The 25072-nt window shown below is 40.5% G+C and overlaps 1 protein-coding gene across 4 annotated transcripts in view; it reads left to right on the top strand.

Annotated features, from left to right (window-relative positions):
• KDM3A (lysine demethylase 3A) overlaps nt 1-25072 on the top strand; it is a 56756-nt gene that overhangs the window by 24517 nt on the left and 7167 nt on the right. For 3 of the 4 annotated variants that reach the window (XM_019631507.1, XM_019631503.1, XM_019631506.1), the window contains 11 exons: nt 461-665; nt 5831-6045; nt 9142-9294; nt 9433-9528; nt 9905-10032; nt 11497-11692; nt 13005-13177; nt 13566-13802; nt 15551-15722; nt 18171-18258; nt 18952-19082. In XM_019631507.1, the coding sequence (XP_019487052.1) occupies nt 461-665; nt 5831-6045; nt 9142-9294; nt 9433-9528; nt 9905-10032; nt 11497-11692; nt 13005-13177; nt 13566-13802; nt 15551-15722; nt 18171-18258; nt 18952-19082 (1794 nt within the window). The remainder of the gene's footprint in view (nt 1-460; nt 666-5830; nt 6046-9141; nt 9295-9432; nt 9529-9904; nt 10033-11496; nt 11693-13004; nt 13178-13565; nt 13803-15550; nt 15723-18170; nt 18259-18951; nt 19083-25072) is intronic. The other variant, XM_019631504.1, reaches the window with a different exon arrangement.

Raw genomic sequence — 25072 nt, 5'->3', positions numbered from 1 at the left:
GCTTTTGCAATAACACCTTAAGCCAGTCATTTCATTCTTGTTGTTTTTAATGTGAGAAGTGACAGGACTGACTTCCATACAGTCTTCTGTTTCTTAAGGTGAACTTGTGCATTGCTAATGAGTTTGAATTAAGTATCTGATTTGGAAAGATCTTCCAAAAATATTTGTTATCTCGGTTTGTGAACAGAAGTATACACTACTTGGAATTGTGAGGGTGGTTGTTGAATTTGAGGTTTTAAGTTGCCAAATGGATTCACCAAGTGAGAATTATTTTATAGAGTAAACCTTTTCCAGTTTCGATAGTTGTCTACTGTTAAACCGTTTTTAGAAATGACGATTGAACCAGTAATTGAGGAGCTCTGCCTTTGGGAAAACTGGCCCTTTGAATAGAATTCAGTCACTTGTTGATGTGATTTTTAAAAGTTTGCGGTCCCATTTTCTTAATCTTTTGTTTTCCTAGGCCCATCCCGGAAGTCAGTTTTGACAGACCCAGCCAAAGTCAAGAAGCTGCAGCAGAGTGGAGAGGCCTTTGTGCAGGATGACTCCTGCGTGAACATTGTTGCACAACTGTCCAAGTGCCGGGAATGTCGTTTGGACAGTCTCCGCAAGGATAAGGAGCAGCAGAAAGATTCGCCTGTATTTTGTCGCTTCTTTCATTTTAGGAGGTGAGGCATTTGGGGAAAAGCCCAGATAACCTGGGCCCTATAGCATACTTCCCACCCCTCTCTTCTATCAACAGGAAATCTAGAACTAAAAAGAGTAGAGATACTATTTTTAATCTCTAGTTTGGGAATCTAGACCTGATTGCATATTATTTCCTTCACATTCTCCCTTTTAATTTTTTTTTAAAGCAAAGAAGCTTAAAAATACAAACTTCTGCTGTTTCACAAACAGAAAAATGCTAAAGGTTCTGGAAAACCACTACAAATAACTAATGTTAACTTTTTAGTGCATTTTAATATTTAGATGGTCATAAAATATTTTCAAGCATACCTACTTGGTGTACAGGCATACCTCATTTTATTACATTTCGCAGATAATGCATTTTTTTCCAAATTGAATGCTTGTGGCAACCCCACGTTGAGCAAGTCTGTCGGTGCCATGTTTTCCAACAGGCTCAGTGATGGTTAGCATTTTTTAGCAATAAAGTGTTTTTCAATTAAGGTATGTACATTTTTTTTAGACAAAATGCTATTGCACACTTAATAGACTACAGTATAATATAAACATAGCTTTTATATGCACTGGAAAACCAAAAAATTCATGTGACTTGTTTTATTGTGATATTCGCTTTATTGTGGTAATCTAGAATGGAACCTTCAATATCTCCAAGGTATGCTTGTATATACGTATTGAATCTTACTTTCCCAGTACATAGTAAGAACCACTTGATCATTTCACTTCTTTCTGCAAATACTTTTGAAAACTATGTGTAAGAACCTATAAAATCATTGTTTGATAACCACTTAACTGGTTCCCTTGTTGGTGTTAAGATTATTTTGTATTTTTTGCCACTAAAAGCAATTGTACAAATGATCATCTCCTTGTCCACATTTCTGATTATTAACTTTGGAAGGATTACTGAGAGTGGCAATACCGGGCCAGAAGGTGTGTGTGTTTTAAGACTTTGATACACATGTTCTGCCATGTTGCCCTGCAGGAGGGTTGTACCTGCGCCTGTGCCTACTGGCAAGGTTTGAGCATTCCTGTCTCTGTGTACCTTTGCCAGCAAGAAGAGGCGAATCTTTAAAAAATTTTTTCCCAATTGTATAGACAAAAACTTTTATTTTTATACTTCTTTTTTTAATAGCCAAATTTTCTTTAAATTCTTGATGCTGAGTGAAGAAAGGTAACTGTATCTTATTTTTTTGATATGTAAATGAGCAATGTTGTTCTGGTTATAGATGAACTTTAGATGTGATTCGCTTTCTCAGAAATCTAGATACTTTCAGGTTCCACTAGTTCCAATTATAAACTGAAGTGTTGACTTTAATTTCTTTGTATGTCCTTCTCTCCTTTAGTTTTATCAAGATTAAAGATTGCTGATGAACTGAGTTAAATGTATAGGTATTTTAGATAAATAATTATACTTGTGCTGGTAACTTTCAGAGTCAGGCTTAGTTAATAAATTCAAGTTTTTTAAGCAGTAGTTTGCCCCTTTCATCCCTGAGTAAATTGCAAAGCACCATGATAAATGATGCATGTAACATTTAGAGCTGTGATACCTGCTAACATGTTAACATACACGTATATTAATATATATTCTGAGTAACACCTGGCCCAGCGTAAGTTCTCAATAAAGGTTAGCTCTATTCTGCTACCTTGCTGGAGAATTTTTTTTTTTCTTCACATAAGTAAGTATGTTAAGGCATATCTGCTTCAGCAGGTACTTGTATACTCGTATATTTTGAAGAAAGCACAAAATGGGTATGTTTTGTACAGATCTATGTATTCATTACAGACTTGATTTCATGTCATTATGGCTCCTCTGCTGTGAAAGGTGTAACTGGACTGCATGAGAGATTATTTGGTTTGAGGTTAAATTGTAGAGTCATTTTAAGGCAGGGATAATTTTTTCTTTCTTTTGAGTATTAATTGGAGCTTTTTTTTTTAACCTCTATTTTGTAGCTCTAAAATCACTGATTTTATGACTTAGCTGTTTTCCCATTTTTTACCTCTTTGAAGGGGAAAGTACCTTTGCTTAATGTTGAGTAGTAGAAGTTAGTCTAGTAGAGAGTATTGGGTTGTCGGAAAAGTCATGATGCATTTTTGCAACAGATAGCACTAGTTCATTTTTGGAAGTACTAGAGTCATTTGCATCTATGTTGTTGCTATGTCATTTGACAGCTGACAGTTCTAAAAAAAAATTGAGCGATTTGGTTGAGTTTTGGAGATTTTACAACAAGTTGAAGATGGAAGACCAAATTGTGCATTTTCGCCATATTTTACTGTTTTACTTCCGTAAAGGGACAAACGCACTTCAAGTTTGTGAAAAGTTGTGTTAAGTTCACGGTGACAATGCTCTACAAGAACGTCAGTGCCAATGGTGGTTCACAGAGTTCCCTGCTGGTAATTTTGATCTCAACGGCGCTCCTCGGTCAGGGAAGCCCACCGAGATTGATGACAACAAAATAAAGGCATTGATCGAGTCAAACCCATGTTACACGACACGAGAGATTGCAGAAACATTGAACATCCATCATTCAAGCGTTCACGACCACCTAAAGAAGCTGGGATACGTAAGCAAGGCTGATGTTTGGGTTTCGCATGAACTCAAAGAAGTTCATCTACAGCGCGTATAAACATCTGCAATATGCTCATTAAACATGAGGAAAACGATCCTTTTTTTAAGCGACTGATAACTGGTGATAAGAAGTGTATTGTTTACAGCAATGTGGTGCGCAAATGGTCTTGATCCCAATGTGATGATTCTCCTTAAACGACATCGAAAGCAGACATTCATCAGAGGAAGGTTATGCTTTCAGTGTGGTGGGATTTTAAAGGTGTCATGTTTTTTGAGCTCCTACCAAGGAACCAAACAATTCAAATGTGTACTGTGGGAAATTGGACAGTTTGAATGAACCCATCATCCAGAAACATCCAGAGCTTGTTAATCATAAAGGAATTGTGTTCCATCACGACAATGCGAGACCACACACAAGTCTGACCACCCATCAAAAATTATTGGAGCTTGGATGGGATGTGTTGCCAAACCCACCATATTCGCCTGACCTTGCGCTGTCAGACTTCCACTTGTTTTGCTCTCTTCAAAACTCCTTGCGTTGTATAACATTCAATGCAGATGAGGCTGTAAATCAGCACCTTGTTCAGTTTTTCGCCAATAAAGACAGGTCCTTCTATGAACGGGGAACTATGGAGCTCACTGAAAGATGGCAAAAGGTTATCGAACAAAACGGGCAGTATATCATTGATTGATCTTTGTTCTTTATATAAATAAATGACAGTTGAAAAACAGAAAAAATACATTATGACTTTTCCCGACAATCTTATAGAACAAACTCACATTTTTGGTTAAAAAGAATATAATAATTTAAAATACAGAGCTCCCTTTCCCCCGCCATGTTTAGAGTGAAGACTGAGGCTGTCATTAGCTTCCTCATCGAGTGTGTTTCTCATTAAATTCCCCTGCAGATAAAATAGGGAGGGCTAAGCCCCCACTGGCAAAGCTCAGCCGCCAGACCCAGCTTGCCATCTCCCCCTTTGAAATGGCTTTCAAATTAACTTCAGAATTATGATTCTCTCTAATTCAGGCTAGCAATTAAAAACTTTCACCTCTCCTTTGGACTGCTTAAAATACATTTGCATCTGTTATGCAACTCTCAGTGTCTTTCCACTTCATTCTATGCTCTTCTGAATAAATGGTTTTTCTAAAATACAACTTATGTGTGTCTGATAGTCTCAGTTTCGGTAACTGCTCAGTGACTAGCAAAGAAATCAAGGTTCCTGCATTTTTCCTGGTTTTGTATGAAATATTATTTCCTCGCCATCCTTCTTTTACCTAGTGTCCCCTTTTTTTTGCAAGGGAAAGCTTAATTACTATCTCTACTGTGAAATCTTTACATTAGCCCCACAAACCTCATAGTCGGCACTTCCTCCTCTTCTATAAATAGTGTAATGATTGTTAAACCTGTTATATCCTATTATATGTTTTAGGTCTACTTCTGTGTCAACTAGATTGACATATAATGTGTTTAAAATAAATTAAAAACTTATACATAGCTTAGAAAAAACATTCAGGTATCGGAAGTATTGAAAGAGAATACCGAGAAAGTATTCTGCCTTTTACTGCACCTTTTTAGGTACTGAGGCCCATCTTAACATGGCTTCTCATTCCCGAAGCTTGCACTGTACTCTGCAGCTAGGATTCATAGGGGTGCTGTATACCTTATGGAGCTACGTGGTCTTGGCTTCAGTCACTGTCCAGGGTTAGTCTTCCATTCTGAGCATTATCCTTGGAGCCGTAGTTGTTTCAGATGTGATCAGATTATTTATCCCTTCTGTTTGTTATCATTTTTCTTCTGCAGTGACTTGTGATTGTCCTTGCTATTAAGCCCCAAGCCTGGTGGCTCAACAACTGTCCCCAGAGGCAGTATGATTAGATCTTGGTTCCAGTACAGACCCACCTCCCCACTCCCTATCTTCTGGAAAGTTTTTTTAGTTTTTCTGCTGATGTTGCCAAATAATAGTTGGCTATAATTAACCTTGGAGATTATAGAGAACTGGGAAGGAATTTGTTGGTTTAAATAGCATTTAAATAGTAACTATAGGGCCAGCAGAGTGGCGCGTTGGTTAAGAGCTGGCTTGGGACGCCAGCTCTGAGCAGCAGGGCCCCGGTTGATCCCATATATGAGGGCCAGTGACACTGCCCTCTACAGCTAAGATGCTGAACAACAGCTCGACCTGGAGCTGGGCTGCCATGAGTCGCTGGTGACGACGTAGGCTGCAGCCCCTGCTGCAGTGGGCTGCCATAAGCTACTGTGTGTGGCCGGCAGCCAGCCTCAGAGGCCGGCAGCCGATGTGAGCTGCCAAGAGCCGCCATGAGCGTCCATCCAGAGGCTGGTGACCGTTCTGCCTCACCCGGGAAGAACACAATGATAATACCATAGTGGGCCAGTGAAGCAACGTCCTCCACAATGAGACTGAAGAACAAAAGGACAGCAACTTGTCTGTTCCCCTTCCCCTGATTCCCCAGCGCTGTTCCCCTCCCCCAATTGTCCAATAAAATCTTAAAAAAAAAAATAGTAACTATAAGTTGTAAATTAATTGTATGTGTGTGTGTAACACACTTTTTCCCCTCTACTTCCTCTAGGTTACAATTCAACAAACATGGTGTGTTGCGGGTAGAAGGCTTCTTAACACCAAACAAGTATGACAGTGAAGCGATTGGCTTGTGGTTGCCTTTAACCAAAAACATTGTGGGGACTGATTTGGACACAGCAAAGTACATCCTGGCCAACATTGGAGACCACTTCTGTCAAATGGTGATTTCTGAAAAGGAAGCTATGTCAACTATTGAGCCACACAGTAAGAGCATCTCTTAGGGGGTAGGATTTTTGAGTCCAACTTGATTGTTCTTCCTAAATGATACCTAAGTCCTAATTGCATGGGTTTCATTTTCACCCTGAAGTTTAGATGACTTTGGTGTAATGAGGTTGCAGTTTTCGTTTTGTAACAGATCCTGCCTATTGGTTTCATCAAAGTCAGTCACTTTACCTGTGGGATTTATTTGGGGGCAATTACCAAAGGAGTGGAACTTTTTTTGTTAAAAAGGTAAAGGTGAGGTGGTGGTGGCATTTGCACAGCCTTATCAGCAGTGTGTGCTCACCAGAAGGGGATGAGGCCTCGGGGTGGTTTATTTTAAGACAAAAGTTCAATTAGAGTCTGGGGGGCTGGGTCTTAGGCATGAGAGTGGGAACAAGCTCAGAAGAAAATGATCCTGTTAGAGTCGAGATTGTAAGGAAATACTTGGAGGTTCCAGCTGGGTGTTTGCAGGTGTCCTCCACTCTCACACTGACCTGGCAGCTCAGTGAACCATATGGATCGGTGTGGGTGACACATTAGAACCAGAGCTTCTACATGACATCTCAAGGTATGATGTCTGTTAACATGCCTATGTAAAAGTGAGATAGCCAACCAGAAGCACCAAGGGACATCTGTCTTTTAAGTCTTGCATTTTCTTCCATCATTTCTTTCTTTCCCAAGGGGTTGAAAGTTAAAAGCGAAGCTTTTCTATTCCTCTAGTGCAGCGGTTCTCAACCTTCCTAATGCCGTGACCCCTTAATACAGTGCCTCATGTTGTGGTGACCCCCAACCATAAAATTATTTTCGTTGCTACTCTATAACTGTAATTTTGCTACTGTTATGAATCATAATGTAAATATCTTTTTGTTTTCTGATGGTCTTAGGCGACCCCTGTGAAAGGGCTTTCGACCCCCAAAGGGGTCGCGACCCACAGGTTGAGAACCGCTGCTCTAGTGGATATCTTTTGAGGCTTTGCATAGGCGAAGAATGTTTCAATACAAGCAACCACACATACCAGTCTTAAGAATTTTGGTTGTAGGTACCAGAAACTAATTGAAGCTAGCTTAAGCACAAAAATGATTTATTGGATAGGTAGGGATACTATTACATCTCAGAGTCCAAGGAATGTGAACTGGGGTAGTCCCTGGAGCAGGAACTCAGAGCTAGGTGGGGAAATGGGATTGTGAGCTCTTGGGGCAGCCAAAGTCATGCTGAGGAGAAGAGCAGCTTTAAAATCACACCATTCTGCTGAGGTAGCGTAGACTCTAATAAAGTCAAAATCTTACTAGAGTTGTTTTTCCTGTAATCTGTTTAGGACAAGTGATACTGGTTTTCTATTTTTGGTAGATACGTTTCTTTATCATATACATTTAAGTAAAAGTAGTAGATTTACAGAAAAATTCTTAACTAACTGGTCTCAGGTGGTATATAAATGATTGGAATGTAGAAACACTTCTTGGGATATATTAATAGCTTCATTCCTGTTTCAGCAGGGCTGTTTTAAACAACTGATGCTTTTTTCTTTGCTAAATGTGGGTCATCTGAAAAATGTATTTTTTCAAATACAGAAATAGGCATAATTAAGAAACTCTGTCCTTGAAGTTGTAAATGTGGTTAACCTTTCCTCCTTGCCTTTTTGATAACTCTGTTCCTTGTTATTTCCTTTAACGGGTCAGTTAGAGAGGAGCTCACTCTGAGTGATATTGAAAGATGCAACCACAAGGTGTTCCCAGAGGGGTTACCCACTCATCCTGAAATTAGGAAACAGATCTCAACCTTTATACATTTATTCTGTCTTTTCAATAACGAATAATCATTAGATAGTGGCTAGAAATCTAAGACTATTCTCTAATAAAACAGTCTAATCCAAGTGACCAAGGGGAAGTTCCTAAAATCTCATTTGCAAAATGTCTAAAGCTCTATGTATTGTGCAATGAGCTATTGCATTATAATGAAACGGCAGATTTTCACTCAGCAATTGGATTAATTCCATGTAAAGTGAAGTTGGTCATTTTGCATTGTGGTCAGTCTGAAGAATGAATGAGTTAACCACAGACTAGATTAGGACAAAAATGTTCTCCGTAGAACAAGACTGTGGCAGTATTGATGCAGTTCTGTTCAGGAGTGAGACAGACAGACAAAAAAGAGTGTTCTGATCAGCAGACATTGGGCTTTTCTGTAACCCAGGAAAAGGTCCTCCCGCTGCTCATACTCCTTAAGGCTTCTGATACCTGGTCTGGTCACCTGAGCTGGCATTGCTACATACTGGTGGGGGGGCAAGCAGTTATATGTCCTGCCCAATACTGGAAGGCCCTTCTCCGATTATCAGGGCTTGGCCCCTGCATTCGAAAATGCTACTGTGTAGAATTCTGGATTATGCCTTAATCTGTTGGTTATTTGGTTAGTGTGAGTCAGTCCTGGGTACCTGCATCACTCATGGCACAAACAAAATTATGTTTCTAACTCTGGCCTGTGAAGGAACCAACTATGGACTATTGTGCCCCCACTGAGTTAATGTGCTGCTCCCTCCCAGTTCCCTACGCGCCCTGTGGTTTTAAAGGGCAGTCTGAGTAGATTCAGGGCATCTGAATAACCTGACACACTACACCAAATGTTGGGTTTGGTATCTGAGTCGATTTTATTTTTGCATTGGAGAAAGCATGGTCCATGCTGCCTTCAGATTCTCAAAGGGACCCATGACCCCAAAGGTGAAGAACCACTGTGTGGCACCTGTGTCTGAGCTCCAGAGTAACCACTGCTACTTTTTTCATTGATTTATTCAGCTGTACTTAATAACTGCACATCAGTAATGTGCAGGGCTCCTTGGGTGGTGGGAGAGGTGAGGGAGCAGGGCACAGCCTGGGCAGAGATTCTGCTTGTGTGGAGTTTGTTCTCCTAGAGGGGTTAAAACTACATCCGACTGTTTACAGGGTGAAGAGGCCTGAGGATGGGGTGAATTTGAGATGGGCTCTGGAAGTTGAACAGAGTTAATGGGAACTCCAGTCAGAGGGAGGAATAACATCAACTCCCCAGCCCCTACACATTTTATTTCAGAAGGCTTCTCCCCGCCAAGACTAAGTGATTTATTGATTTTTCTAGGACAGGTTGCTTGGAAGCGAGCTGTCAAAGGTGTTCGAGAAATGTGTGATGTGTGTGACACCACCATCTTCAACCTGCACTGGGTATGTCCTCGGTGTGGGTTTGGAGTGTGTGTGGATTGCTACCGGATGAAGAGGAAAAATTGCCAACAGGGTGAGAACTGACTTGATTCTACACCAGGCTCCTTACACACTTAAATTAAGCCTTTCATTGACTTGTGGTTGATGGATTTCTGAACTATTAGGGGCCAGAGTCCATGAAGAACGGTTACTACAAATCAGTTATTTGCAGGTGCTGCCTACAAGACTTTCTCTTGGATAAGATGTGTGAAGAGTCAGATACATGAACCAGAGAACCTAATGCCTACACAGATCATTCCTGGAAAAGGTATTTCATGTGATGTGATGATTTTCTTTTCCCTTTGTTTTGGTTAGCTCAAAGAAGCTGGTAATTTGGCTTTACTTTGTATAGTATAATTAATTGCTTACTAACTTTATTTTAGTGTATACCATAAATTGTCCCGAAATGCATGAAATAATGCCTCCAAAACTTGTTGTTGGTGGTCTTGTAAATAGTTTTGTGGAAGGAAAGAAAATGATGACTTTGGGGGAAGACATACTTAGCAGGATGAAAAGGAAGAAATGTAAGATCATGCTGCTAAAAGTAGTAATCCTGCTCGAAATGTCAGTTTCTGCTTTGTTATTTTGAGGTTGAAAATACCTAATATCCTTGTTCATATGTTTGCCTCTGCCCTTTCTTTTAGCCCTGTATGATGTTGGAGACATTGTTCATTCTGTAAGAGCAAAATGGGGTATCAAGGCAAATTGTCCCTGTTCAAACAGGCAATTCAAACTCTTTTCAAAGCCGACCTCAAAGGAAGACATGAAACAGGTATTACCGTTTATGCTTAGGTTCACCATCCTTGTGACTGTTGTCTGTCTGCTTTCAAATAACCCAACGATTTCTATACTATATTTGAAACGAACATGGAGACAGCTGTCAGTGAAAAGAGAATTCATATATTACATGTGACACTTCATAGACCCATTCTCACTTTTCACATTACTTTTCTGGACCTCAATTTTAGCCTCCTTTAGTAGGTTTTTAATTTTTGTTTCTTGGAAAAGCAAAAACCTCTTCTGTTATAGTCTACCTACTACATTGCTATCGAATTGGTATGGGTTTTTAAAAACTTCCCATGTTTTGCAGAGTTAAAATGACTCAGATAAGCTTTAAATTTTTAAAAATTAGGTATACTTTACCTATAATGTATATGAAGAATTGAAGGAAAGAATATTGAAGTGAATCTTTATGTACCCATCACTCAACATCAAAAAATGTACATTTCCTTGGTGCTCTTCCTAGAGTCATCCCCTTTCATCTCCGCTGCCCCCCTTTCTCTCCCTCACCCCAGTAATCATTATGCCACATTTTGTTTAATAATGAGAAATTTTTTTACACTTACATAAAGCTGTGGAGTAAAGGTAGTATGGGTAGTTGTGATTTTTGGCGTCAGAACTGAATTTGAGTTTTTTCTTGCTACTTTCTAGTAGCTTAACTTGGGCTCAAATGAACTGATTTCTGTGTACTTCAGCTTCCTCGTCAATACTAGAGGAATAGTGAACAAGACTGACAATTGGGCATCAAGATTACATCACATATAAGGGGGGGCTGGACCCACGCAGGAATTTGACTGTCCTTTCCTTCTTAATGTATACATAAACTGACCAGCTGAGTTGTGAAGGCAGTTTTTCAAATAACAGAAAGATAAGTGGTATGCTCTTTCTAGTTTGGTTTTTTTTTTTAGTTTGACTTCTTTCAAGAGATATTCATCAAATTTTAAACCCCATTCCACTGTGTTAAACCAAGAGCATTTTTTTTTCTCTATATCCAGTTTCCTTCTGAAATCACAGCTGTACCTTTCCTACCCTGCTTCATTTATTCATTCATTAAGCAACCCTGTTTTGAGTGCCTGTTCAGGATACTGGGGTGAGTTCCTAGGAGAGATAGGCACCAACTGGTCATTGTAAAGCAACATGGTAGATGGAGTGATAGGGATATGTGTGAGTGTGAGGTGGATGATAAGGGGTAGAGGAATATTTTGCTGTATTTAAATTCTTAACACATCTTGTGTTTTCACTAGTAATATGGGAAAGCTAAAAAATTGAATTCTCTCCTACCTTCTAGTTCTGCTCTATTATTACAAGAGTACTGCAGCTGTGGTGATCTCCAGGGCTGTTAGTTGGTTTTGTTTTGGATATAATAGTTATCTCTTACTGGTAAGCTCTTGGGGAGAAGGTAAGACAGGGGAAACGTAATTTTTCAGCTTATGTAAAATTTTCCTTTTATACTCAGACTTCCTTAGCTGGAGAAAAACCGACTCTTGGCACCGTGCTCCAGCAGAACCCATCGGTGTTGGAGCCAGTGGCTGTGGGTGGGGGAGCTGCCCCAAAGCCAGCCAGCAGCATAAAGCCAGCCTGTCCGGCCAGCACATCTCCTTTAAACTGGCTGGCAGACCTGACCAGTGGGAACGTCAACAAGGAGAACAAGGGTGAGCATTTCCTGCTTTCCTGTCGGTTTTTGGGAACTTTAGTTCATTTGGAGAGGGTCTTGGCAACCTCAGTTGCTGTGAGAACGGAGTGGTTGGAATCGTGTGCAGTGGAAAGTGGTTTCCTGTAGTCACCCTGAGACCTGACACAAATGCAGGTGTTTTCAAACTGAAGCACCGTTGCGGAGAACTTTCGCTGATGATGGTACTCTTATGTAAGATTGAATGAGATTGAGGGAGTTTTTGTTTGTTTCTGTTTTTGTTTTTTTGCCTTTTATCTTTACTCTATATACAGTTCCTATTTTGTCTAATTGGAATGTTCTGGCTTCAATTTTATTTTTTTCATCTGTGCTGTTGTCTCAGAATGCTTGATGATAGTATAAAGAACATGGCGTTTGGAATTAGGTAGTTAGATTAAAATTTACATGACTCTGCTTTCTGACTATGTTAAAAGAAAGTAAAATTGCAGGTCAATTTTTTTCTTGCAAAGATCTTAAAACAAAATTTCAGTGAATAGAGTTCAACACTATAAATAAAGGAATTATACAGCATGAACAAGGGCTTCAGAAATACAGGTGTAGTTAAACATTCAAAAGTAGGGAGAAAAATCATATGACAAGACACAGAAAAGTAGTAAAATTCAATACCTATTCATGATTTTGTTTGGGAAAAAAAAATCTTAAATTAGGAACAGAAGGGATATCCTTAACATAATGAGTTTCTACAATAAAACTGACAGTTTCTACAATAAAACATCATAAATAATGATTTAATTTTTTTAATTGGTTGAATATTTTTTTTACAGTTTTCCTCTCTTCAGGAAAAACATAAGTATACCTGCTATCACTATTAAAAACATTGTACTAGAAGTCCCAGCTATTGCATTAAGGCAAACAAACAAGATAGTAGGACTGGCAAGAAAGAGCTAAAGCTGTTAATATTTGTACATAATCTGATTATACATGTATAAAATCTAAAAGAACCTATATTTAATAAGCATATCTATCAAGGTTGCTAGTTACAGCGTTAATTTACAAAAATTAATTGTATTTTATATACCAGGAACAAACAAATAGAAACTGAAAGTTTAAAAAATGCCATTTACCATTTACCATTGAATGTTGGATATTTGTTATTTTAATACCAGTTAGAAATCCTTGTCTAAATCAGTAATGTCATTAGTATTTATCCTGTTAAGTTTTTTGGTTCTAATAAACGAAGCCAAGTTCTAAATTAATTCTGTTAATAGAAGACTAGTAGGGGATTTGCCTTTCAGAATGCTTTTCCATCTAGATGTTTTTGGTTTTATTTTTAGAAAAACAACCAATGATGCCAATTTTAAAGAATGAAATCAAATGCCTTCCACCTCTCCCCCCTTTGAGCAAATCCAGCACGGTCCTCCATACTTTTAACAGCACAATTTTGACACCTGTAAGCAACAATAATTCTGGTTTCCTGCGAAATCTCTTGAATTCCTCTACAGGAAAGGTATGCATTTGTTTTATTGTTTGTACCCTGCCTCGTAAAGATGAATATAGGCAGAACAGGAAGAGACTAGAGAAATTGAGACGGAAAGTAGAAAGAGGGATATGAATCCTAGCCTTTCCTTCACTGGTACAGAAGACTGTGTCATTGGCAGGTGGGCTTCACAGGGGTATAGTACCGGGCTGGGCCATTTTCTCCGGTTATATTTTTTCCTGTACCCACTTCTATGAGTTGTGATGTCAAGTGGGGGAAGGGGATTTACCTTTTTGTCTCGAGGTCCTGGCTTTGACACTTCTGGATATGCAATGTGTATTCATCCTACCATTATAGGAATGGGTTTTTGATGGTAGGGAACGACATATTTAAGACTTGTGTTCTTCCTCAAATTCAGACAGAAAATGGTCTCAAGAATACACCAAAAATCCTTGATGACATCTTTGCCTCTTTGGTACAAAATAAGACTTCCTCTGATTTATCTAAGAGGCCTCAAGGACTGACGATCAAGCCCAGCATTCTGGGCTTTGACACTCCTCACTATTGGCTATGTGACAATCGCTTGCTGTGCTTGCAAGATCCCAACAACAAAAGCAACTGGAACGTGTTTAGGGAGTGCTGGAAACAAGGGCAGGTAAGAGGGTCTTTTGCTCCCCCTTCTGGGTACCTTGGACAGACTCTGACAACCCCGCCCAACCTTCCCCCCACCAGTTGTAAGTGGTGTATACATTATCTCCTATTTTTTGTACTTTATTGTTTAGGGTGAATATAATTAAGGCATTTTTTTCAGCAGACATTCCTGAACTGTCTTTTCCAATGAGGTTTTGATTGATTCTGAGCAGTCATCATTGGATTTTTTTTTTTTTTTAAGATTTTATTGGGGAATTGGGGAAAGGTACCAGCCAAGTTGTTGTCCTTCAATCTTAGTTGTGGAGGGCGCAGCTAGCTCAGCTCCAAGTCCAGTCGCCATCCAGCCGCCCGTTGGCAGCTTGTGGCCCCTCAGCTCAAGGTGCCATGTTCAATCTTAGTTGCGGGGGGCACAGCCCACCATCTCATGTGGGAGTCGAACCAGAAACCTTCTTGCTCAGAGCTCATGCTCTAACCACTGAGCCATCTGGCTGCCCATTGACAGCTCAAGGCAGCTCAGCTCAAGGTGCCCTATTCAATCTTAGTTGCGGGGGTGCGCAGCCCACCATCCCATATGGGTGTCGAACCGGCAACCTTGCTGCTAAGTGCACACGCTCTCACCAGCTCAGCAGCAGCTCAGCTTGGGCGCAGCTCACTGGCCCATGTGGGAATCAAACCAGCAACCCTGTTGCTCAGAGCTCACGCTCTTAACCAACTGAGCCACTCAGCTGGCCCCTGGACTCAGTGAGTCTTGTGTGATAAATCTCAACAGTTGAAGTGGGAGTATTACTAGGAGGCTGATGGGATTTGGGGTATTAGACAAAATATGATAATTGTGCATTCCTCTTCCATGAATTAAAACCTTATGCTGAAGGCAGTTTTAGGTGGGCCTAAGCCAAGTGGTGTCATCTCATAATCGGTGTGTAGTATCCCAAGGGACCTGCTTTACAGGGTAGTGTTGTTCCGTCTTAATATTTGGTTGATAGTTGAGATGAGTGGCTTCGTAGACCTGCTCCTCTGCTTTCTTGTTTTGGTTTTTGTTTTCTGACTCTTTGGCTTCTCTTCTGGGCCAAATGGAGTCCTCACTAAAGGAACACTTTGCTCTTGGACAAGGCCAGGACTTGGGGAATTGCCACATAGAAAAATGTATATATTTAACAATGACAAAAAAAATCGTAAAAAAGATTTTTTTCAAACATGTCTACTAACTAAAATTTGCTCATGATGACAATGACTGACTACAGACCACCAGCCTGGATAACATAATGTTTAAAAAAAATTTGAACTCATTGCCAATATTTTAGTCAGGCTATTTCACATAAAGATCAGGATTTCTGGCTTATCTTAGGTAATCAGAGGACTTGGCAACCTCAGGTCCATATTCCTGCCTGGCAACAACAGGCTGGAGGTCAGCGGCAGCGCCTTGTTTGGACGAGGCTCTCCTGCCAGCCTTTGTCTCTCCGTTACATCTTCTGCCTGGCCCTGGGCTTTGGCACTGGTATTCTGTGACTAAGGGGATCTGGGTCCCAGGGTGTGATCCTTGCCCCTAGAAGCTTACTAATGTAGTGTGAGAGCAAACAGATGAGTGGTGAAGACAAGGGATGCAGTGGGAGCTCAGAGGACTAAGCTGGCACTTTGGGACCTGAGACAGGATGACCCACAGAAACAAACCAGCAGCTGTTTGAATGGGGGCTGCCACAGGTGTGGGGACAGAGCTAGGGGGATTCCAACTAAAGTCTCTGTTCTCTTCTTTAGCCAGTGATGGTGTCAGGAGTGCATCACAAATTGAACACTGAACTTTGGAAACCTGAATCCTTCAGGAGAGAGTTTGGAGGTCAGGAAGTCGACCTCGTTAATTGTAGAACCAATGAAATCATCACAGGAGCCACAGTCGGAGACTTCTGGGATGGATTTGAAGATGTTCCAAGTATGTATTAAAGGCATTTTATGGGGTGTTGAGGATGTGAAAGGAGGGGCCTGAAATAGCAGGTGTCGGAGACCCTTTGGTGGCAACAACAGCGTTTTCCAGGAATTTGGTGTTTAAAATTAGTGTCTCGTTTCCTCCTCCACTTTCTGTTTACAAAATTTATGTTTCTGAACTGAGACAAATTCACTTTTTAGTTAGAAAGGTGAGGTTTTGGTCATCTGTTCTTCAAGAACCTCCATGTCCGTCCTGTGACAGGATTGCTATGCTTCAACTTGTGCCCAGTGGGAGGGGAGCCCAAAGCCAGAGCTATGACTTAAGGCTGGTGGTTTTATTTATGTGTCTCACTTTCATATATCCTTTTTATTTATTTATTTTTTTTTATTGTTTGACAAGGTAAGTAGGCCTGAAAGTGCCAGAGCATGTGAATTCATTTAATAGAGGCAGGGTCTCCTCGTCACTGTCTACTTCATCTGGGTGAGGGGGATTGTGAGAAGGCTTGTGTGTGTGCTGAGCTGTGGCCATTTGTATGGATTAGCCAGCCAGTACATTGTTTCCAAGAACATGAAGTCTGCACTGGGCCGTGTGGTTCACATCAGCACAGCCATGGGTCACCCCCCATCCCTGCTGGAAGACTTGGCCAGTTCATTCGTTAGACTCAGTGATTCGAGTAAGCTTATTCATCACTGTCATTCTCTTTAGACGTACTTTCACATTTTAATGGCCTGCTTCCTTATTCCCTGTTACCCACATTTACAGGGTTGGGGTCCATACTTTCAACAAACTTTATAACAAAGTTATAGCTAACTCTTACATAGGACGTGATGGGGTTTTCCATAGGTACATGCTAAGATGGAGTTTCAGATGTAAGATAATTTACCTAGGGATCAATATCTGTGAAATAGAGAGAGGTGGGGAGCAAGACTGGGCAGGAAGAGGAGTCAGCTGCAGTGCAGACTCAGCAAAGCCTCAGCCCGGGTGTAGGTAGTTCTGCAGCAAGTCTCGCCCCTCGTTGGCTCAGATTGTGCTGAAGTGGGAAATGTCACGGCCTTTACCCTTCTACCTCCCTCACCCTCTACATACTGGTGCCTTGGGAAGGCAGTGACCTGGTGACGCAGCTCTGCAATGGAGGCAGACCCAGCTGTGTCTGGGCAGCAGGTCCTCTGAAGGGGCTCTAATGGCACTGCGACCACAGTGCGCTTTCCAGTTAGGCCTGGGTTCACATCCTGACTCTTGATAAGTGCTTACTATTATATGAACTTGCTGATTTAATTTAAGAGTCAGTCACAACCTGCCTTTTCCATACTGCTGCACATATCCCCAGCGTGCCACCCACACTGAAGTGTTGCTGGTGTTCTGAACATACACTGTGCCCTGTGATTTCCTGTATTTCTTGCCTCTTGGAGTGTGCACCTATTTAAAATAGGTTATGGAACAGTGCTTGGTTGGCCGTAAAACATGCTACAAATGTTAGTCCTCAGGAGTATAAGCTCTGAAGTCAAGCCCGGTTCCGGTTTCAGTTCTGCTGGATGATTTACAGCATCTGTCAATTTCCTCATCCAAAATTGAGAATATTAAATTGTACTTAATCTCATTGGGTTATTGTGTTTAGTTGTAAGGATTAAATCGTTAAAACACTTAGCAGAGACTGGAACACAGCAAGAAATAAAATAATAGTTGTCATTGCTGTTAATCATAATTATCAATGTATCTTTTCCAATTAGAGCTCCTTGTTCTTGCTTCCTTGGTGTTACCCGCAATAGGTAATAGTTCTATTACAAGAAAATAGTTCTGACTAAACCCTATGTGTATTAACCAGAATATCGGGGCAGGGTCGGGGGAGGGGGCGGGTAAGAGAGAGGGCCTTGTTGGCCCTAGTTCTCCCGGGACAGAACATCAGAGTCTCCCTGAGTAAAACAAGTCATTTCTTTTTCATGCTAGCCTCAGAAAACTGGTTTTTTTTCTGTGTTATTTGATGTTTAAAGTACATGGCTGTTTGTTAGTTGGGGAGCTGTTCACTTCTTCCAGAACTCTGGATACAAGGAGGAGACTGGACTTGAGTGAGAGGGACAACTATCAGAACACCAGCTATGTGTAATGGGCAAAGGGAGTGGATGAAATCTCAAAGAATGAGTAGCAGTTTAATAAGCACCCAGAATAGACAGAGCCCTGATACAAATGAGTTGGTGATCTTTATTTTGCTACCCCTTGCTGCCTCCTGGGTATGAATGAGTTTTTTGGCACTGTAGAAAATGGTTAGGAATCGACAGAGGGGAGTATTAAAGAAAAATAACATTTGTATAATATACTAAATATATCAGGTTATAAAGATTTTGCAGAGATAAATAAATTTTATTTGTATTGTTAAGCATGACATGCTAATTTACCATTTATTTTGGTCTGTTTCTGAGTTATGAATAGTAAAGTTCAGTTATTTTGGTTATTTTTCAGACCGATTGAAAAACGATAAAGAACCAATGGTGTTGAAACTTAAGGACTGGCCACCCGGAGAAGACTTTAGAGATATGATGCCTTCCAGGTATGATTATGGATTTGCGGGTAGATGATTCTGTCCTTGACTTGGTATGATAAATTCTTTGTTGAGGGGTTAAGAAAATAGTTTTCAGGGAAATATGAACATTTCCATAGTTTTACTGGTGCTGATTTTTCATTTCTAGTCTATAAACTTTGGAGATGTGTATTTTTAAGTGAGATGAAGAAGTTACTGGCTTTTAGAACTGGCTGACGAATGAAAGTTTCCCCTGCAGTGCCCTGCCAGAGAAGATGCAGCTCAGATGTGCGAGTGCTGGACTGGAGGCAGGAGTGGGATCAGACATGCCAGGGATCAGGGCCATATTGTGATGTCATTGCGTTAGACAACAAGATAGTGGATTGGTAGATTCATTTTCATGATGTGAGCTTATACCTTAAAAACGATCCCTCAGAACTAATGAATAATACATCTCTTAGTGTCCTTATGTTTAGGAATTTATTGCTCAAATCATTGTTCTGAAATATTTCATATCATTTTGATATATGTGAGTGATATAGGAGATGAAGAAGATGTCCTTATAACTACTATAATTCTAATTTTAAATTTTGTTAATGTTAGCTGTCTCCATCTTCATGAACACAGATATTTTTGTTTGTTCCTTTTGTGTAGGAGCAAAACAAATAACAATAATGAATTAGAAAGGCAAGCTTATTTTTTAAATTCTTTGTTTTGTACCAGGTTTGATGATCTGATGGCCAACATTCCACTGCCTGAGTATACACGGAGAGATGGCAAACTGAACTTGGCCTCTAGGCTGCCAAGCTACTTTGTTAGGCCAGATCTGGGTCCCAAGATGTATAATGCTTACGGTAAGGAGGAAATGGCTTGAAAAAATTATAATGGAAATAAAGCAAATCAAAATGTTTGGAAAATTGATTTTGGGGGTGGGGTGAGAGAAATGAATAACATCTATAATCCTAACATTTAACATAGCAATAGGCTTCATTTTTGCATATTTCATTTCATTCCCTAGCCACGTGTATGTGTATTTCTTTTCATAGTTGTAGGGCATATGCACTTGTTTCTTTTTCTCTTTTCAACACTTAATATTATATTGTAAAATCTTTACATGTTCCTTAATAAGCCTTTAAAAAATTTTTAAATTAAATTTATTGGGGTAACATTAATTAATATAAAATTCAGGAGTACAACTTTATTTTTTTTTCAATTACAGTTGACATCTAATATTATATTAGTTTCAGGTGTACCACATAGTGGTTAGAAATTTATATAACTTATAAAATGATCACACTGATAAATCTAGTACCCATCTGACAGCATACGTAGTTATTATAGTATTATTGATTGTATTCTCCCTATGCTGTACTTTAAATCCCCGTGACTTTTTTGTAACAACCAATTTGTATTTCTTAACCCCTACCCCTTTTTCACCCATCTCCCCAACCCACCTCTCATCTGGCAACCATCAGTTTCTACTCTGTATCTAGGAGTCTGTTTCTGTGTTTGTTCATTTATTTTGTTCTTCAGATTCCACATATCAGTGAGATTATATGGTATTTGTCCCTCTCTGTCTGACTTATTTCACTTAGCTGATACCCTCTAGATTCATCCATGTTGTTAATAGTAAGATTTTGGTTTTTTATGGCCGACTAGTATTCCATTGTAAATATGTACATCTTATTTATCTAATCGTCTATCTTGGACACTTAGGTTGCCTTCATATCTTGGCTATTGTAAATAATGCTGCAATGAACATATAGATGCACATATCCCTTTGAAGTAGTATTTTGGGTTTGTTCGAATAAATACCCAGAAGTGGGGTTACTGGGTCCTTCTTTGTCTCTTATTATAGCCTTTGACTTAAAGTCTGTTTTGTCTGGTATAAGTATTGCTATGCCAGCTTTTTTTTTTTTATGAAATACTTTGTTACATCCCTTTACTTTCAGTCTGTGTGTGTCTTTTGATCTGAAGTGAGTCCCTTATAGGCAGCACATGTATGAGTCTTGTTTTCTTCTCCATTCATCCACCCTATCTTTTGATTGGAACACTTAATCCATTTACGTTGAAAATAATTGTTGATAGAAATGTAGTTATTGCCATTATGTTATTCATATTTTTTATCTTTTTTCTTCTTCTTAAAGAAGTCCCTTTAACTTTTCTTGTAATACTGGTTTGGTGGTGATGAACTCCTTTACTTTTTCTTGTCTGGAAAGTGCTTTATCTATCCTTCAATTCTAAATGATAGCCTTGCTGGGTAGAGTAATCTTAGTTGTAGGTCCTTGCTTTTCATCACCTTGAATATTTTCTACCAATTCCTTCTAGCCTGCAAAGTTTCTTTTGAGAAATCAGCTGACGGTCTTATGGGAGTTCCCTTGTAGGTAACTGCTTTTCTCTTGCTGCTTTTAAGATTCTCTCGTTGTCTTTAATCTTTGGCATTTTAATTATGATATGTCTTGGTGTGGGAATCTTGGGGTTCATCTTGTTTGGGACCCTCTGTGCTTCCTGGGCTTATATGTCTATTTCTGTCATCAGGTTGGGAAGTTTTCTGTTATTATTTCTTCGAATGGGTTTTCAATTTTTTGCTCTCTCTCTTCTCCTTCTGGTACCCCTATGATGCAAATGTTAGTAGACTTGATTTTGTCCCAGTGGCCCCTTAAAGTATCCTTATTTTTTGTATTCTTTTTTCTTTTTCCTGTTCTGATTGGGTGTTTTCTGCTACTTTAACTTCCAAATAGCTGATTCCATCCTCTGCTTCATCTAATCTATTGTTGACTCCCTCTAATGTATTCTTCATATCTGACTGGTTCTTTTTTATGTTTTCTATCTCAATGTTTATGTTTCCTATCTCTTTGTTGAAGTTCTCACTGAGATCATTGAGCATCCTTACAACCAGTATTTGGAACTTTGCATCTGATAGACTACTTGTCTCCATTTTGTTTAGTTGTTTTTCTGGAGCTTTGTTCTGTTCTTTTACCTGGGACATGTTTCTTTGTCTACCCATTTTGGCTCCCTCTCTCTGTGTAGTTCTATGTATGAGTATTAGGTAGGGCTGCTATGTCTCCCTATCTTAGTAGAGTAGCCTTATTAATAGATGTCCTGTGGGGCCCAGTGGCACAGTCTCCCTGTTCACCTTAGCTGGGTGTTTCAGGTGTGTCCCTTGTGTGGGTTGTGTGTGCCCTCCTATTGTAGTTGAGCGTTGGTTGCTGTTTTCACATCAGTTGGAGGGAATTGACCCTCAGGCTGATTGGTTGTGAGGACTGGCCATGACGACAGTGGGGAAGCTATTGTACCTCACCCTGAATGCAGAATTTTCTTTAGCAGCATTCTGGTGCCTACCAAGTCTGTCCTTTGGGTGTGTCTTTTGGGGAGGTGGTTGGGTGGTGCTCTGGTGTGGTCTGAGGCTGGCCACCGGGAGTGTTTGTTCTGGGGCCGCTTGTGAGGGGATCTGGTGCAGGCCAAGGGCCACTTGGTATGAGCTACAAAGTGATGTGCAGATGGTTGCCACTTGTGCTGGGCTTGTAGGTACCTAGGAGAGGCTAACCTGCAAACCGAGGCCAGCTACCGCTAGTGCCAGGCTTGGGACTGCTTAACAAGTAGTACGGGGCATGCCGAGTCCAGATGCTGCTTGTTTGTGGTTTGTGAACCTTTGAGAGATTTTAGGAAAGTCTGCAGCATGAGCCAATACCAATACAGGCTGTTTGTATAGAAAAAAGCCATTGGAAGTGTCTTGGATGGTCCTGCAAGTTGGGTGAGGCAGGATCTCAGGGAATCACCAGGGCTAGGCGAACAGTGTTTGCCAGGTTGATGGAGACTCAGAGACGGCAGCCACTTGTGTCTACATGCTGGATGGGGATGGAGGGTGGAGCTCAACAAAAAAACAATGGCTTCTGCTGGTGCTTCTGTCATGGAGAATGCTGTCCCTCCCTGAAGCCAGATAATTCCTTTCCTTTCCATATGTCCCTGACACCTTTGGTGCTGCTGCCCCAAAGCTGGAGCTCAGAGCACACGTCAGCGAGTATGACTGTGCATGGGCCCTCTAATAGAAGGCCCATGCCTGGCACTCCAGCAGCCCTCTGTGTCACTCAGTGACAATCTTTGCTGGTTTCGTAGCCAGAAGTTATGGGAACTTCTCTTTCCACACTGGATCCCTGGGTTGGGCAGCCTAGTGTGAGCCTGGGACCCCTCGCTATTCATGGAGGGACCTGTGCAGCTGAAACATCCCTCTCAAATTTTAACCATCACACATGGGTGTGGGATCAGCTCATTCCGTTTCTGCGCCCCTCCCACCAGTCTTGATGTGGCTTCTTCTGTATGTCCTTAGTTATAAGACTTCTGTTCAACTAGAGTTCAGGCAATTCTCTGTCATTTTTCTGTAGTTTATTTGTAATTTTGATGTTGTCGTGTGAGGAGGCAAGCAAAGCATTTACTTACTCTGCCATCTTGACCGGAATCCTAGAATTCTTTCTTTGTCATTAACTTTTGACATTTTGAAAAATATGTATCTTGGGTGAAGGTCTTGTGTTGATATAATATGGTTTTCTGTTAGCTTCCTCTGTTCTAATGTCTAATTCTTTCCATTGGCTTGGGAAGTTCTCATCAATTTTTTCTTTGAGTGGACTCTCTGTTTCTTTTTCTTTTCTTCTTCTGGTATACCCATTATCCTTATATTGCTCTTTCTGAGGGAGTCAGATAGTTCTCATATAATTCATTCATTCATTCATTCATTCATTCATTCATTCATTCATTTTTTAACTCTTAGTTCTCTTTCTCCTGGGTCATTTCTAGGTTTTTGTGTTTGAGCTCACTAATTCTTTCACCCATCTGGTCTGCTGTTGCCAATGCATTTTTCCTCTCATTATTGAGTTTTTCAGCTCTAGAATTTCTCTTTGGCTCTGTTTTGTAGTTTTAATCTTTTTGGTAAAGTATACCTTTTGTTCATTAATTTTCTTCCTAAGCTCATTGAATTGCCTTACTGGGTTCTCTTATATTTTGTTGAGCATCTTCATAGTTGCAGTTTTAAATTTTCTGTCATTTAAATCACATCCTTCCATGACTTTGAATTTAATGTCTGGAGACTTTTCATTTTATTTCTGTGCTCCTATATTATCTTCTTGGTATTGGATCAATATATCTCTGCCTATGCATTTGCGGTAGTGAGTTCTTTTGTTGTTTAGATGCTATTTTGTTCCCAACAATTTAGCAGGTTAATAGGTAAGGTGCTTTCTATTATTTTCCAGGAGATGATATTATAGCGCAAGTTTTTTCTCTCTTTCCTATACTAGTTGTGCCTCTGTGATTGCTTCGGTTAAGGAAAATGGTGCTTAGCCACTGGAATGATGGGTGTTCCCTTTGTGACAGCTGGCCTCAGTTATAGAGCACTACTGCTGTGGTGGGGGTATGTGGCAGGTAGTGGAGAACTGGTTTTGTGAGCTCCCAGCACTTCCTCCTTTTTTACTCATGGTCACTGGCCCTGCTGTGTTTTTTAAGGCATCTCCACTGCCTCTACCAGACTCTGCAGGATGTGTGAGGTATAGGAGGGTACAAATCTGTGATCTTGTGATTCCGTCCCACTGCCAGCAACAGCTGTGTATACAGCCATGCTGTGTGTACAGCCATGCTGTATGGGTCTTCTCATCCTTCTTTACTAGACTCTGCCTGGATGGGTGGGGTTATTAAGGCAATTTCAAGGTTTGTGGTTCTGCTTCCTTTCCAGTAATGGCTGTTAGCAGTGCTGTGTTTTAAGCTTCCCGGTCATCTCTACCAGAGTCTGCCACAATGAGGAGGGGAGAAGGGAGATGGATTTTCTCAGAGGATCTCAGCTTCTGTCCCTCTTACAATCTAGGCCATAGTGTAAGGGTTTCAATAATACTCCACCCCGCTTCTGGCTGCTGAGCTCACTGGAACTATGGTGGGTACCGAGTGCCCTCTGAATCAGCCATCTTGTCCATCCCCCATCCAGTCACCCGTACTTGATCTAGTCTACTCACCTTCAGATGTTCCAATGGGTGGATCTTTCAGGCATGTTTGTGTGTTGAGTGGGGGACCCTTTATTGAGTTATGGTTGTCCTACTTGTAAATTTAAAAGGAGAAACAAAGGTGTCTTCTTACTTCGCCGTGATGCTTCCATCACTCTATCACATTAGTCTTCTATAGTCTTTAGTAAGATAATTTTTAATAGTTTCATGATACATCATTGAATGAATGTCATTTTCTTAATCATTTCAATGTTTCTGGACATTTAGGTCAATTTGCAAGCATTCCAGATGTTTTAACATCTCTTAAATGCAGTGTTCTGTGTTGATGGATAGTAGTTAGTTACTTAAGTTAGTATTTAAAGTATACTTTGAATGGAGTTTTTATTGTTTGGACATGACTCAGTAAGCTGTCCAATCATAGTGAGGATTGCTCATGATAGAAATTGGTTTCTACAGTTATTAGCTGCTGTTCCTGTCATTATTGCTGACCTTACAATTGGCTGTTTTGAAGTGGTTATTTACCAATTTATTGCTGAGTGAAGTTTCAGTTGTTTGGATCATTCAGTGAATTTGATTTAATGTGGGGTTTTTTGTTGTTTTTTTTAATTGGGGAATTGGGGGATGGGAACAGCGCTGGGGAATTGGGGGAAGGGGAACAGACAAGTTACTGTTGCGTTGTTCTTCAGTCTAGTTGTGCAGGACGTTGCTTCACTGGCTCAAGCTGGCACCATCATTGCGCTCTTCCCGGGCGAGGCACATCAGTCGCTGGCTTCTGGTCGGCCGCTCACTGCGGCTGCTGGCCGCTCACGCTGGCTGCTGGCTACACACGGTAGCCCATGGCAACCCACTGCAGCAGGGGCTGC

The sequence above is a fragment of the Hipposideros armiger genome, unplaced genomic scaffold (genome assembly GCF_001890085.2).
Source record: "Hipposideros armiger isolate ML-2016 unplaced genomic scaffold, ASM189008v1 scaffold_1003, whole genome shotgun sequence".
Lineage (NCBI taxonomy): Eukaryota > Metazoa > Chordata > Mammalia > Chiroptera > Hipposideridae > Hipposideros > Hipposideros armiger.
Note: the sequence above shows the minus strand (reverse complement) of the source record. Positions and strands in the feature narration are given on the sequence as shown.